The sequence below is a fragment of the Chrysemys picta genome, chromosome 18 (assembly GCF_011386835.1).
Source record: "Chrysemys picta bellii isolate R12L10 chromosome 18, ASM1138683v2, whole genome shotgun sequence".
In the NCBI taxonomy this organism is placed as follows: Eukaryota; Metazoa; Chordata; order Testudines; family Emydidae; genus Chrysemys; species Chrysemys picta.
In genome coordinates, this window is record NC_088808.1 from 26,241,360 (window position 1) to 26,253,714 (window position 12,355).

Genomic DNA, 12,355 nt, shown 5'->3' on the forward strand with positions numbered 1-12,355 from the left:
AGAAAGATTTTTTAACATGCTTATTTCTCTACAGTTTGGCTTTTTTAATTCAAACAGTTTCAAACATGTCACTAATCTATTTTGAATGTTCGCAGATACCATTGCTGCTTTACACCTATGGTAAAATACTTTTGATGTGGCCAATATATTTTTTCTTAAAACAGAGGCACTAGCTATTTGGGTTCTTAAAGATGCCCCGGTACATTCTGCACGAGTGAGGGCATGTCCTGGTGGCCTGATTTAATTCAGAAATTATGATTTAATTATGAAAATACATTATTTCCATCAGATATTCCTCCTGTAGTTTCAGTTGGATAATTTATTCTTCACTTTCTGTCATATAAAAATATATAGGTTGCATATGTGTGTAATTAGAAACTATGCACAGTAAGAGAACTACCATGAGTCCTGTTTTCTGGATGAAAGGTCATTATTTCTAGGCTTACCACTATGTAAATCAAACATAACTCAGTATAACATGTTGCACTAGATTTCTCCTGTTTCCTGAAATCTATTAGAATTTTTCAGAAAACCTGGTTATTTTGTTTAGGTATCTGAAACATACATGCTACAGAGCCAAGTTTCGATGATTCTATATATGCAATAGCAACCACTGCATGGAAAACTTCTATAAAGAATAAATTTTATTAAGAGCATTATTTGTTCCTGTTTGTCTGTGCACCTAAATGTGACAGTGTTTGTCGCTTCAGCCCAACAGGGGCCTGGAGCTGCACATTAGGGAGTTCAACAGGAGTCATTACCATGGAAGGGCCTTTAAGAAGGAAGACGTTACTAAAGGAAGGCAGAAAGCCTACAGTAAGTTGGACCTTTACTGTGATCTTAATTTGATAATGGCTATTATTGTTTGCATTGTTAGCTTCAGATTGCAGTACAATGCCAAACAAGGCAAGGCAGTTAATTCTGTTCCAGGAAACTGAACAATGTTTTGCTACAAAATCACTTTCTATTAAAACATAAGACACAAAATGTTTCCTTCTCTCCCAGCATCCGCTCTGCATCAGTTCTTTCCCCATGTACTTGTACGGGACACCACAGAGGATGAGAAGAGGAACTCTGTGTAGTATCAGCCTCTGTAAAGGCCTGTCAGCATCCATTTCTGTGGGATCCCTCTCCTCACATTCAGATCCCCTCACATCAATGGGAGGGCTTTGTGTCCTGTTGCAAGCAGGACACAAAGGCTGAATGGCTCTTCAGGAGGCTCAGGTAGTATTGCAGAGAACCAGCTCTCTGCACAAGCATTATGCCATAGATTCACAGGATTCCACCGGCCTCAGTCTCAGGCCCTCTTTGGGATGGGAGAAAATGATGCAATGGAAATCCCATGGTTTACCTTTGATCCTCTTACAACTTTTTATTTGGAGCTTCATGGTTTAGTCTTAAGAGATTTGAAGAACTGTTGAAATAACCTTGTAATTAGAGCTGTGCAAAACTATATGGCTGAAAATTTAACCAAAAAAAAGTAGATTCAGATCAACCAAAACATTTTGTGAATTTGCATCAATTGCAGCACATTTTTTGAATAGAAGAAAAAAATTGAAAATGTCCAAATGACTTATTTCAACACTCCCAGAACAAGATGTTTTGATTTTTTTGGCTAGATTCATAAAAGGGTGGTGGAGAAGAAAGAGGAGGGGATGGTGGTGCATCCCTTATACCAGTTGCCCAGTAATTAGGAAACTCACCTCGGATATGGGAGACCAGGGTTCAAGTCCCTGCTCCAGAGCAGGACCAGCCTATTGGCTATTCTGGGGTGGGCTCTTATATCAATCTCTTTTGTTGAATCTGTTCCACTTCGTATAAATACAGTGAGTGAGAGTAACTCTATAGCCTAGTGATTAGGGCACTCATCGGGGAATGCGGGGTGTCACCCAGGTTCCAGTCCTTGCGCCAATTAATATTTAATTATTTGTACAAAGTGAAACAGTTTCAACAGGAGACAATAAGACCACAACTTCCGCCTCAATTTTGTGAACGGTGCCCAGGTTTCCTTGTGAATCTAGGTCTTAATTTCCTTTGTTTTTATTTAAAAAACAGATAAAAATGCCTAAAATCAAACCAAAACATTTCTTTCCATCTGAAACAAATTTTTTCTGACTTTTTGATTATAAGTAATTTTTTAGAATTTTTGGCTAATCAATTGTGCTGACCAAACATCAGAGGCAGGTATAAGATATGCCCAGCAGAGGGCAGTACAATGCTCTGCACTGAAAGGAACAGCCCTGAGATTTCTAGAGGAGACATTAGGATAATGTGGATTTTCTTTGATGTATCTTGCATTCTCATAGACAACAGCCAGAGCCTAGGGAGCTATACTGATTTACACCAGCTGAGAATCTGGCCCCAGCTCCCTCCTCCTATTAGCTTCCCCACTTTAAACAGCTAATTCTAATACTTAGTTGTTAATTCATTTTCAGAGTATCTGAAATTAATACACTGATATTTTTACCAATTTTCTTCTTTCTTATTCAGCTCTCCTCATGGACTAGATATTGGGTTACACTTTCGGGATCAACTCTTCTCTACTTCGGAGCAAAGTCATTAAGAGGCACAGAAAGAAAACATGTAAGCAAAGTATATTAAATTGTTCTAGAAAACAAACCATTCTTTAGACGTATCATCCTCATGAGCAGGACTGGCAATGTGCATTCAAAAAGTGAATATGGTCACTCCCAGCCAGCACATTTGTCTGCTCTGTTTTCATGGTTAGAAGTCAACCCAGTGTATAATCATGCTACTGCTAATTGTAACTGATCTGTCTGTCTCTCTCTAGTATAAATCTACTGCTGGTAAAAAAGTCTCTGTTGTGGGCTGGATGGTGGCACTGCCTGATGATCCTGAACATCCTGATATTTTTCAGCTAAATAACCCTGACAAAGGTAGATGCTACATTATACTCGGGGAATGGGGTAATAGCATTTAATATGTTAAGTTTACATTATTTGCAATATTACATGCTCAGAAAGTTAAGGAACCAGATTTTCAAAATAGGATACAGTGGGAGATGCATGCATCTGCAAAAAGCCAATGTTTGCATCTTGCCAAATGATTGGGGGAGGGTGCATTTTGTGAGTTTTGCAGGAACTCTTGGTATTAGTGTGAGGTCACTTGCATTCCCTATTCTCTATAGGTATGTCTACACTGCAGTTAAGCACCTGCAGCTGGCCCATGTCAGCTGACTCAGGCTTGCAGGGCTCAGGCTATGGGCATGGGCAGCGCCAGACCCCCAGTTGCAGGGTTTTGGGGGGAAGTTTTTGATTTATTATGCCCCTGCAGGTTCCAGGGCAGCTGAGGAGGCAGTATGTGCTACTGCATGGGGCATAGCAAAAGCTTCTTCCAGAGAAGAGAGAGGCATGCTTTTCTCCTGGTGCCTTGGGGTCTGGGGAGGGGAGATGCGGTGTGGCTGCAGATGAGCTCAAGACTTCAGCCAGCTGGGGCTCCTCCAGGCAGGTGGGGGGAGCGGCTTGGGGCTTTGGCTGACTCGGGGCTCCTTCGGCTGAGGGGGGGCTCTCGGAGCTCCAGCCACCAGTGTAGGGAGGGTCTCAGGGCTTCGCCTGGCTCAGGGTTCCTCCAGCTGAGGGGGGGGTTCGGGGCTCCTCCGGGTGGGAGTGTCTCAGGGCTCCTCCCACCACAGGTGGGTGGTCTTGGGGCTCCTCTGGCTGAGGGGGGATGGTCTTGGGGCTCCAGCCATGGGGGCTTGGGGTGGAAGGGGCAGGGCTAGGGCTAGCCTCCCCGAAGGGGGGCTCCACCCACCACCGATGGCTATGTGGCTGTTGAATTGCAGTGTAGACGTTGGGGCTCAGGCTTGGAGGGTCCCAGAGCCAAGGGTCCAGCCCAAATCTGAACATCTACACAGCAAGTTTTAGCCCTGCAGCCAGAGGCCCTGTCAGCTGACCTGGGCCAGCCCAGGACATGCTGCATATCTTTTATTCCAGTGTAGATGTACCCTATGGGTTTTTTTTTGTTCCAAATGGCTCTCTCAAAGTCACTATGTCCTTCAAATATGACTTCTGTAATCCCTAGATAGTCAGCTTCACTGTAAGCGCTGATTTATGAGGCTTCTCCAAACATTGAAGTATTTATAAAACCATTTACTTAGATTTTTAACCATCATCACTCAGCACATACTTCAAATGTTCAAAAAGTTTCTAGCATCAATGTGCATCATGGGAGTCTCTATAGAAAACTTTGAAGTTCTCCTAACATGTCACGTCTTCCTTTATTTCAATGAGAGGTAGTGATGAACATGAGCTGCACATGCTGCATCTCTCTCCTGTAGAATACAATGAATGAAATAAGTCTGACTTCAAGAGAAAATTCAGGGAAGGGCAATGCTAACCTGAGGAATGAAAGAGACCAACAAGCAGACGCTGGAAAAGCTAAATTTGCAAACAATAGTGCATCCCTGAAAATGATTCAGGGGTGAGGTATATAAACGCTAGTAGGAATGAAGCAAAGTATAAAACGAAGGAGGTTGGAGTGGATGCCCAGATTGGTCTTACTGTCTTTGGTTCTATGGCAGTTTATTTCTACTGCCATGTGCTCCTCTCAGGTCTATTGAATATGCATACTATCTTCCACCTCCTACCTGGGGGGTGCTGGGCACATATTCCTCATAGCCCATCCTCCCTGCCAGCGACTGCTGTGTGTGGTAGGAGCAGTTTGGGTATTTGAAGACCAAATTACTTTTCCCATGTACGTTACACTCTTGGCTTCTACACTAAATGATTATAATGTAGCAAAGCCAAGTGTCTGTTTGTCAAAACCTGAGGGATCCTGATTTTTGTTTTAATTTTGTAGGCAATATTTACAAGTTTCAGACTGGGTCAAGGTTTCATGCAATACTGTGGCACAAGCATTTGGATGATGCATGCAAAAGCAACAGGCCTCAGGTAAGGCCATGAAAATGTCTTTTCCAACCAGTTTCTCCCTTACATTCCAGGAAACTCCTACATAGAGGATGCCGCTTTCTAGCCTGTATGGGCACCTCAAGGATACACAGACAAGCTCATCAGGGCATATTTATAGCAACCCTTTTTGCATATTGACCAAAGTTTTGCAACAGGTGTGAAAGGCAAGATTTCAAATTCTAGGATACCCACAAAAAATCTGGTAATGATGAATTTGTGCAGCTCTAGCCATAAGTCTCAGTGCCCCTTACTATGTCATGTTTTCTCTCCGAAGTTATGGTACAATGTCCTGCTACTAGCTTGCAGAGTCAGCCTCATGCAGAGCCTGTTTAAGGGACTGATTGCATTGCTGGCACTTGGCAATAAATGGAAATAATAATACTATGGGTTGACACTTCAGTTTCCCCTTGCCACAGGAACTTTACATTGCTGACTAATTTACATTCTCTTCCAGGTACCTGCTAACCTTATGTCATTCGAATAACTTGCATCAGTATGTGATGTGACTTCAAGTGCCAAACTGTAGGATGGGAATATCTTTCCCTTAGGAGAAGGGGAGAAGGAGCTCCCTAATGTGAGCCAGCTGCCCCAGACGAGATTACTTCAGCACTTTTCTATGTAACTTGAAAGTGATTTTGACACAGCTTTTAAAAGCAGAAAGTGAATGTTGTCCTTAGGACCAGATATGCTCATGCACTGAACATAAGTAGACAATTTAGACAGACTGAAGATGAGTCCTGACTGATGCAGGATCCTGGAAACCTTGACTTTAACTTTGTGGTCACAAACTGCCCTGGACTAATGTTTGACCACAAACTGTGCATCACATCTTCTGCCTATTCTTTTTTAAACTGTTCTTTTTATTGTTAAGCTGCTTTATGTGACTGAAGAACATTTAGCCCATGTTGGGTTTTCAATTCTTTCTAATGCACAAAATGATTGACAGTGTTAACTTGCTGCAAAGTGTCAATTAGAATAGAAAATTGTGGAACAACATTTTTATAACCTAAGTGCACTGAGTTGCTTGGCAATGTGGTTGCCTCAGATTTTGTATCAAATCTCTGGACAATTCTGCAGTTCATATTTGAGCTATTTGGGAAATGTGTATTTTGGCACAAGATAAATAGTTTAATTTAGTATTTCTTTCACTTGAATATTGTACTTTTAAATATAATTTAAAGGACGAGTGAATGGTCCATTGCTATTTAAATTCACTTTGTGTTACAGCTTTTCTTGGGTTTTCTTACTCCTAAGGATAAATTGGCCTTATTTTCCCCTTCACAATGGGTGCTATTCATCTAAGATCCCTAGCTCCGTGGATGCAGGTATTTGGATCTTCCCAGCCACCTCCTGACTCCTCAGAATGGCTGAACTTTCCACTCACTGTTCCACTCTCATGTGGATGATCCAATCCCACTCAGCAGCTGCATGTGCACACACATCACCTGGTAGACAGAATAACACCACTAGTACTTCTATCATGAAGGCCTCTGTTCCTCTGAAATCATGATGGAGGTGAGATCTAGGCTGGACTGATTGGTATACCAGGAGCCACCAACCCAGTATCCTGGAAAGAGGAAATGAACCGAATGTAAGAGACCCTTCTTGCCAGGAGAAACGTCCTGCTTCTCTTTTCCCAGGTGTGCCTTAGCACTACCTGCTGGTCAGAGCTTTCTGCTATTCTCACCTTGATTTCAGAATTCTTCACATTTTAGTCACATCCCTCTGTTGGTCAGTGTTCAGGCTTTCATCCATCAAGGATGAATCATTGCATGAAGCTCCCACCTGACTTTCAGCTAGGCTTTCAGATGCATTGGTCATGGCATTAAAAACCCTCACTCTGCAGCTCCCCAAGAATCAGCCAAAATGGTGAGCTAGGTGGGAGAGTGCTGTGATTCGACCACAGGCTTGCAGACCATAAAAGACCAGAAATAATTTTGGATGAACAGAGTCCTACATCAAAACAAGTGCCCAGTCATTGGGATATTCTGCTGATCTCACATAATCTTGATTTTGCAGCAGATTTTTTTTTTAATTTATCTTACAAAAATACCTTACTTGTAATGCTGAATTGCTGTTGACTATAAAAATGATTTTTAACTGTCTGTGTCACAATCCTGAGACTGAAACTTGGTATGTGACAAGAAAAATAGTTCCTACTGATTCCTGTAGGGAGAGACAGGGCAAGTATCAGAATTCACACAGATTTGACATCAGACTTCTTTGATGGTTCAAGAGATCTTCAGTGGGATAGAGGAGTGGCCAAAAAATATCTTTTTGCTTTTTTAGCAATCCAAAAATTAGTTGAAGTAGTGACCTGATAACAGCATCTGTATATCCAAGAATGGAATTTTCAATAGTTAGATCTGACACAGAGGATTTTTATGATGATGATGCTGGTGAAATTCTGTCGTCAGCATGTTACTGTTGCCCAACCATTTGGAAATGAAATCTTCTGAATTATTCTCCCAGACAGAGAGATGCATGGATGGTTGTGGTGAGAGGTGAGTTATACATTTAGACTATTTCTGAGGATGCAGGTATTCTCTAGACTGCCATTCAGATTAATTCATAGGTGCATGTACGTGTAGTGTGTGTCTGTACACATATCTAATCTATCTGCAGCATCCAGAGGGTTGAACCATCTGAAACAGCATTATTGTAAAGTTATATGTCTGACCTAAACCCTCAAATGCTAAGAGTAAAAGCTGAAGATCTAACTTGCCATCCCCTTATGCAGAATTCTTATAAAATAGAGCTGCTGGAGTGGTGCCTATAGCTAAAATGTCCTTGGATTTCTGTGTTTAAGCCAGAGCTAGAATGCAATGCCACATACAATGCTGTTGCTTTTTCAATTGTATTTGAAGACAACACTTCATCCACATACATAACATGTATTCAAGCATCCTGAATTCCCACTTTGCCAATGGATCATAAAGGTTTTTGGAACTTCCAGGACTACTGGTTAGAATGTAAAGTGGCCCACCTGGTACAATAAATTTGGAAGGTGACAGATCAAGAAACCAAACTGTTCTCTTAAATAAGTATGCATTTGGCCATCATGGGCATCGGCCGGCAAAGATTTATAAAGGGTCTTGTGACAATTTTAAAAATAGGAGGGACTAATAAATGCATTGCCAACAATTAACAGTGTACTTGTATTTTCCAGATTGCCAACCAAATGAGTGTTTAGGAGGATGAGGATAGTATAGGTACAAGTAAATTGTGGCCTCAAACATCGAAGTTTAAAATGCTCATTTGCCAAAACAGAATTTTTAAACACAGCTAATTTCAATGGTTCTGCAAAAGCTCTGATACGTACTCATATAGTGCTTTTATACACTAATCATGCCCAGGTGAGACCATAACAACTACAACTATCTTGTTCTGCTCTATTGGGATGTGGGTGATTCCCCTGTGCAGGGATCTTGTTCCACAAATCCTACTGAAATCCTTGCAGCAAAACAATCTGCAAATGCTCAGTTACCCCATTAATAAGAGAACAATTTGGTCATTGTTACAATTTTAAATTAATTTTATATTTAACAGTCATTGACCTGACATCCATATTAGGAGGCTAAGAAGATGTCTAAAGCCATTTTTAGATGTAATGCGAAAGGGGAGAAACAGCTAATTGTCACTTCATTTTTTTCCACCATGCTTGTAATTCAAATTAAAAGTAATGGATGTTGTGGCTACGGAGACTGTGGACCAAGGTGACACTCACAGTTAACTGATAGGCTAGAAATGGCAAAAGCTGGAACCTGTTTAGATCTTGAGGGCTTGTAGAATTCAAAGCCTTGTTGAACATTTTAGGTGTTATTCCATGCAGGGCAGGGAGGTTTTTCATCCTCAGAAAACATCATCTTTCTCAAGGAAAGCCCTTTAGAAGTTGGCAGTGAAGGAGGGATTTGATAGCAGCCTTCAACTACCTGAAGGGGGGTTTCAAAGAGGATGGAGCTCGGCTGTTCTCAATAGTGGTAGATGACAGAACAAGAAGCAATGGTCTCAAGTTGCAGTGGGGGAGGTCTAGGTTGGATATTAGGAAACACTGTTTCACTAGGAGGGTGGTGAAGTACTGGAATGGGTTACCTAGGGAGGTGGTGGAATCTCCATCCTTAGAGGTTTTTAAAGCCTGGCTTGACAAAGCCCTGGCTGGGATGATTTAGCTGGGGTTGGTCCAGCTTTGAGCAGGGGGTTGGAGTAGATGAAGTCCCTTCCAACCCTGATATTCTATGATCCTATGACACAGAAGTACCAAACATCTCCAGGTCCCTTCACCTGTATAGCAAACCCCTACAAAGATAGGAGTTCAAACGTGAAAGAAGGATATGCTCTGAACTATTTGTGGCATGAATGAGAGAATACACACAATAGTGACTCTGATATCCAGGAGTCTCTCATACTGCCATGGATGGAAAGTGTGTGTGTGTGTGTGTGTGTGTGTGTAACAAACCCCTCAAAACAATGTTACTCGAGACCTTCAGTAATTTGCATTTTGAAAGTTTTTAAAGAATTGGTAAAATGAATGCCTGAGCTGATCACCAGTTGCAGAGTAGATAGTATTATGTAAAACAGAGCTGAACATGGCAATTGTGTAGTTTTGCCTTGTGCAATATCTTAAAATTCTTGCAGAGTATCACAATAATTGTGGTATTGCTGTGTAGCATTTGAAAACATAAAATGAATGTGAATGATAGAACAGTAGAGAGATGGCATCAGCTTAATCCTTTTTTAAATAAATTAATGTTAAATACAAAAAGTATGAATTCTTACTACTGATTTTTTGGGGACTCAGTATCTGGCACCTTTAATGTGATTTAAAAGCTCCTGTTGAATTAATAGACATTGCATATTGGTACTGATTAAAATATCACCTCTATGAAAGGATATCATAAACCTTGTAAGTGTTATTAGTCACAAAGTAAGACTTTAGCTGTTTAGTAAAAACAGACCTTTTTAGTCTATTTTTCAGGATGACTAATTTCAGACTTGTGAAGATATTAGATATATTTCAGGCAATATTTATTATTAATTTATTAGTGTGTGTAATTTTAAAGTAATTTAGTGCCAAAATGCATGTTTGTCCAATTAGCACTCAATTAAGGCATCGACAGAAGTTTTCAATATACAATCCATTTGTCGCATTACAATGTAAACCAATTTCTATATTAGTTTGTTTCTTGTGAACACTGTTGCGCTATTTTTTGGCCGTATTTTTCAGCAGCCCACTGCATGCCATTTGTGTACAGACTTTCTATAACTTTTGTGAATTGTCTCACCCATAATAACCACTGAACTTTTAACCCCTTGTGTGGGAGTCTTTAGGTTTTTGGCAAAGTATTTTGTTACCTCAGTCTTGTATCAAGTTGCTGTATTTCAGCTTGTTACATTGATAATGATTGTTTCACTAATTAAATACCTTAATGTAAAAAAATTGTATAACAAACAAATGCATTTGGTTGTGAATCTTTCAGATTGTTAACAATACCATGTATTGTCAAGAGTAGATTTGAGGTACACGTTGAACTAGAACTTCTCACTTCAAGCACATCAAACTGTGCTTTGTTTGTGATTAAACAATAACATAGTTGGACACTACATTTTATAGTTGCATAAACTACAGTTATTTATAAAGCAGATGTGACAGGATCAAAATGTGTGGCAAAGAAAAAGGAAAATCCTTCCAAACTTCTAATCTATGTGAGGTTGTTCTCTCTTTTTTCTTACAATCGGGGCTTTAGATAAACAGATAAAATTCTGTAGTCCCTTGTTAAGATCTGTCTGTGCCCAGAAGTAGAGACAAGCCCATGACTTTGGCAGGGTAACAAGCCTTGTGGATGGGGGGGAAGCGGTAGATGTGGTATATCTTGACTTTAGTAAAGCTTTTGATACTGTCTCGCATGACCTAGGGAACAACAAACAACTAGGGAAATGCAACCTAGATGGAGGTATTATTAGGTGGGTGCATAACTGTTTGGAAAACCATTCCCAGAGAGTAGTTATCAGTGGTTCACAGTCATGCTGGAAGAACATAATGAATGGGTCCCCGCAGGGATCAGTTCTGGGTGCGGTTCTTTTCAATATCACTGTAATAGGATTGGGACTCATCACCGCAGCGCCTCCTCCTAGTCACTCTGGGAATTAGCTCTGTCCAGAGGAGTGCCCCCTCCTGGTGGTGTCCCATCTGTTATCTTGCCCTCGGTTGGCTTCTGAGCCCACGTCGCTCACCAACTCACGGCGTCCTCTTCAGGACCACTGCCCTCCAGCAGTGCCCCTCAGTCCTTCCACACCCCCTTCTGGGGGGGGGGGGGTCAATCAGAAGTCTCTATGTTCCAGCCACTGTGGTCAACCACACACCCCAAAGTCTAATTCCTCCCGTCAGGGATCTGGCGTGGTCTGTAATAGCCGCTCCCTACGGCCAATAGCTAGATATACTGCAAGGGGATAGGGGGGGACCCAGGCCTGCCCTCTACTCTGGGTCCCGACCCAGGGACCCTCGGGCAACAGCCTCGCTGTCCTCCTTCTCTCCCCTCGTCTGTCCGCTTCCCCTACGGCCCCTTGCACCCGCTAGGCCCTTCCAATCAGGGTCTGCAGCCTGGCAGGCCTCAGGCTAGAGCTCCCTTCTGCTCCCTGAGCCTGGCCAGCACTGCGCTGTCCGCGGTGCTAGTCTCCCAGTTTGGAGATAGACCTTCCCCTCTCAAAGGCCTGGGACAGACTGACTGCTCGCTCCCTGAGCAGCCTTTTATAGGGCTGAGCCTGGCCCTGATTGGCTGTCTCCAACCTGGGCCCTGATTGGCTCCCAGTAAGCTCTTCTCCCATTGGCTGTACATCTGCGCAGACCCACTGGCCTGCCACAGCCCACACCTTCGGGGCGTGGGGCAGCCGCCCCATTACAATCTTCATCAGTGATTTAGATAATGGCATAGAGAGTACACTTATAAAGTTTGTGGACGATATCAAGCTGGGAGGGGTTGCAAGTGCTTTGGCGGTTAGGATTAAAATTCAAAATGATCTGGACAAACTGGAGAAATGGTCTGAAGTAAATAGGATGAAATTAAATAAAGACAAATGCAAAGTACTCCACTTAGGAAGGAACAATCAGTTGCACACATACAAATTGGGAAATGACTGCCTAGGAAGGAGTACTGCGGAAAGGGATCTGGAGGTCATAGTGGACCACAAGCTAAATGTGAGTCGACAGTGTAACGCTGTTGCAAAAAAAGCAAACATCATTCTGGGATTTATTAGCAGGAGTGTCGTAAGCAAGACACGAGAAGTAATTCTTCCACTCTACTCCACACTGATTAGGCCTCAACTGGAGTATTGTGTCCAGTTCTGGGTGCTATATTTCAGGAAAGATGTGGACAAATTGGAGAAAGTCTAGAGAAGAGCAACAAAAATGATTAAAGGTCTAGAAAACATGA

At 42.0% G+C, this 12,355-nt stretch overlaps 1 protein-coding gene and 1 long non-coding RNA gene across 20 annotated transcripts in view; one reads left to right on the forward strand and one right to left on the reverse strand.

The window, feature by feature from the left end:
* The window catches only part of RALGPS1 (Ral GEF with PH domain and SH3 binding motif 1), a 381,746-nt gene extending 371,365 nt beyond the window's left edge, over positions 1-10,381 (forward strand). For 16 of the 19 annotated variants that reach the window (XM_042854450.2, XM_042854449.2, XM_042854451.2 and 13 more), the window contains 5 exons: positions 711-816; positions 2,491-2,583; positions 2,792-2,897; positions 4,819-4,910; positions 6,156-10,381. In XM_042854450.2, the coding sequence (XP_042710384.2) occupies positions 711-816; positions 2,491-2,583; positions 2,792-2,897; positions 4,819-4,910; positions 6,156-6,230 (472 nt within the window). In that variant the 3' untranslated portion in view covers positions 6,231-10,381. Of the gene's footprint in view, positions 1-710; positions 817-2,490; positions 2,584-2,791; positions 2,898-4,818; positions 4,911-5,382 lie in introns of those variants that run through there. The other 3 variants (XR_010593744.1, XM_065572730.1, XM_065572729.1) reach the window with 2 other exon arrangements.
* LOC122174088 (uncharacterized) overlaps positions 1-12,355 on the reverse strand; it is a 44,450-nt gene that overhangs the window by 19,671 nt on the left and 12,424 nt on the right. The window lies entirely within an intron of this gene.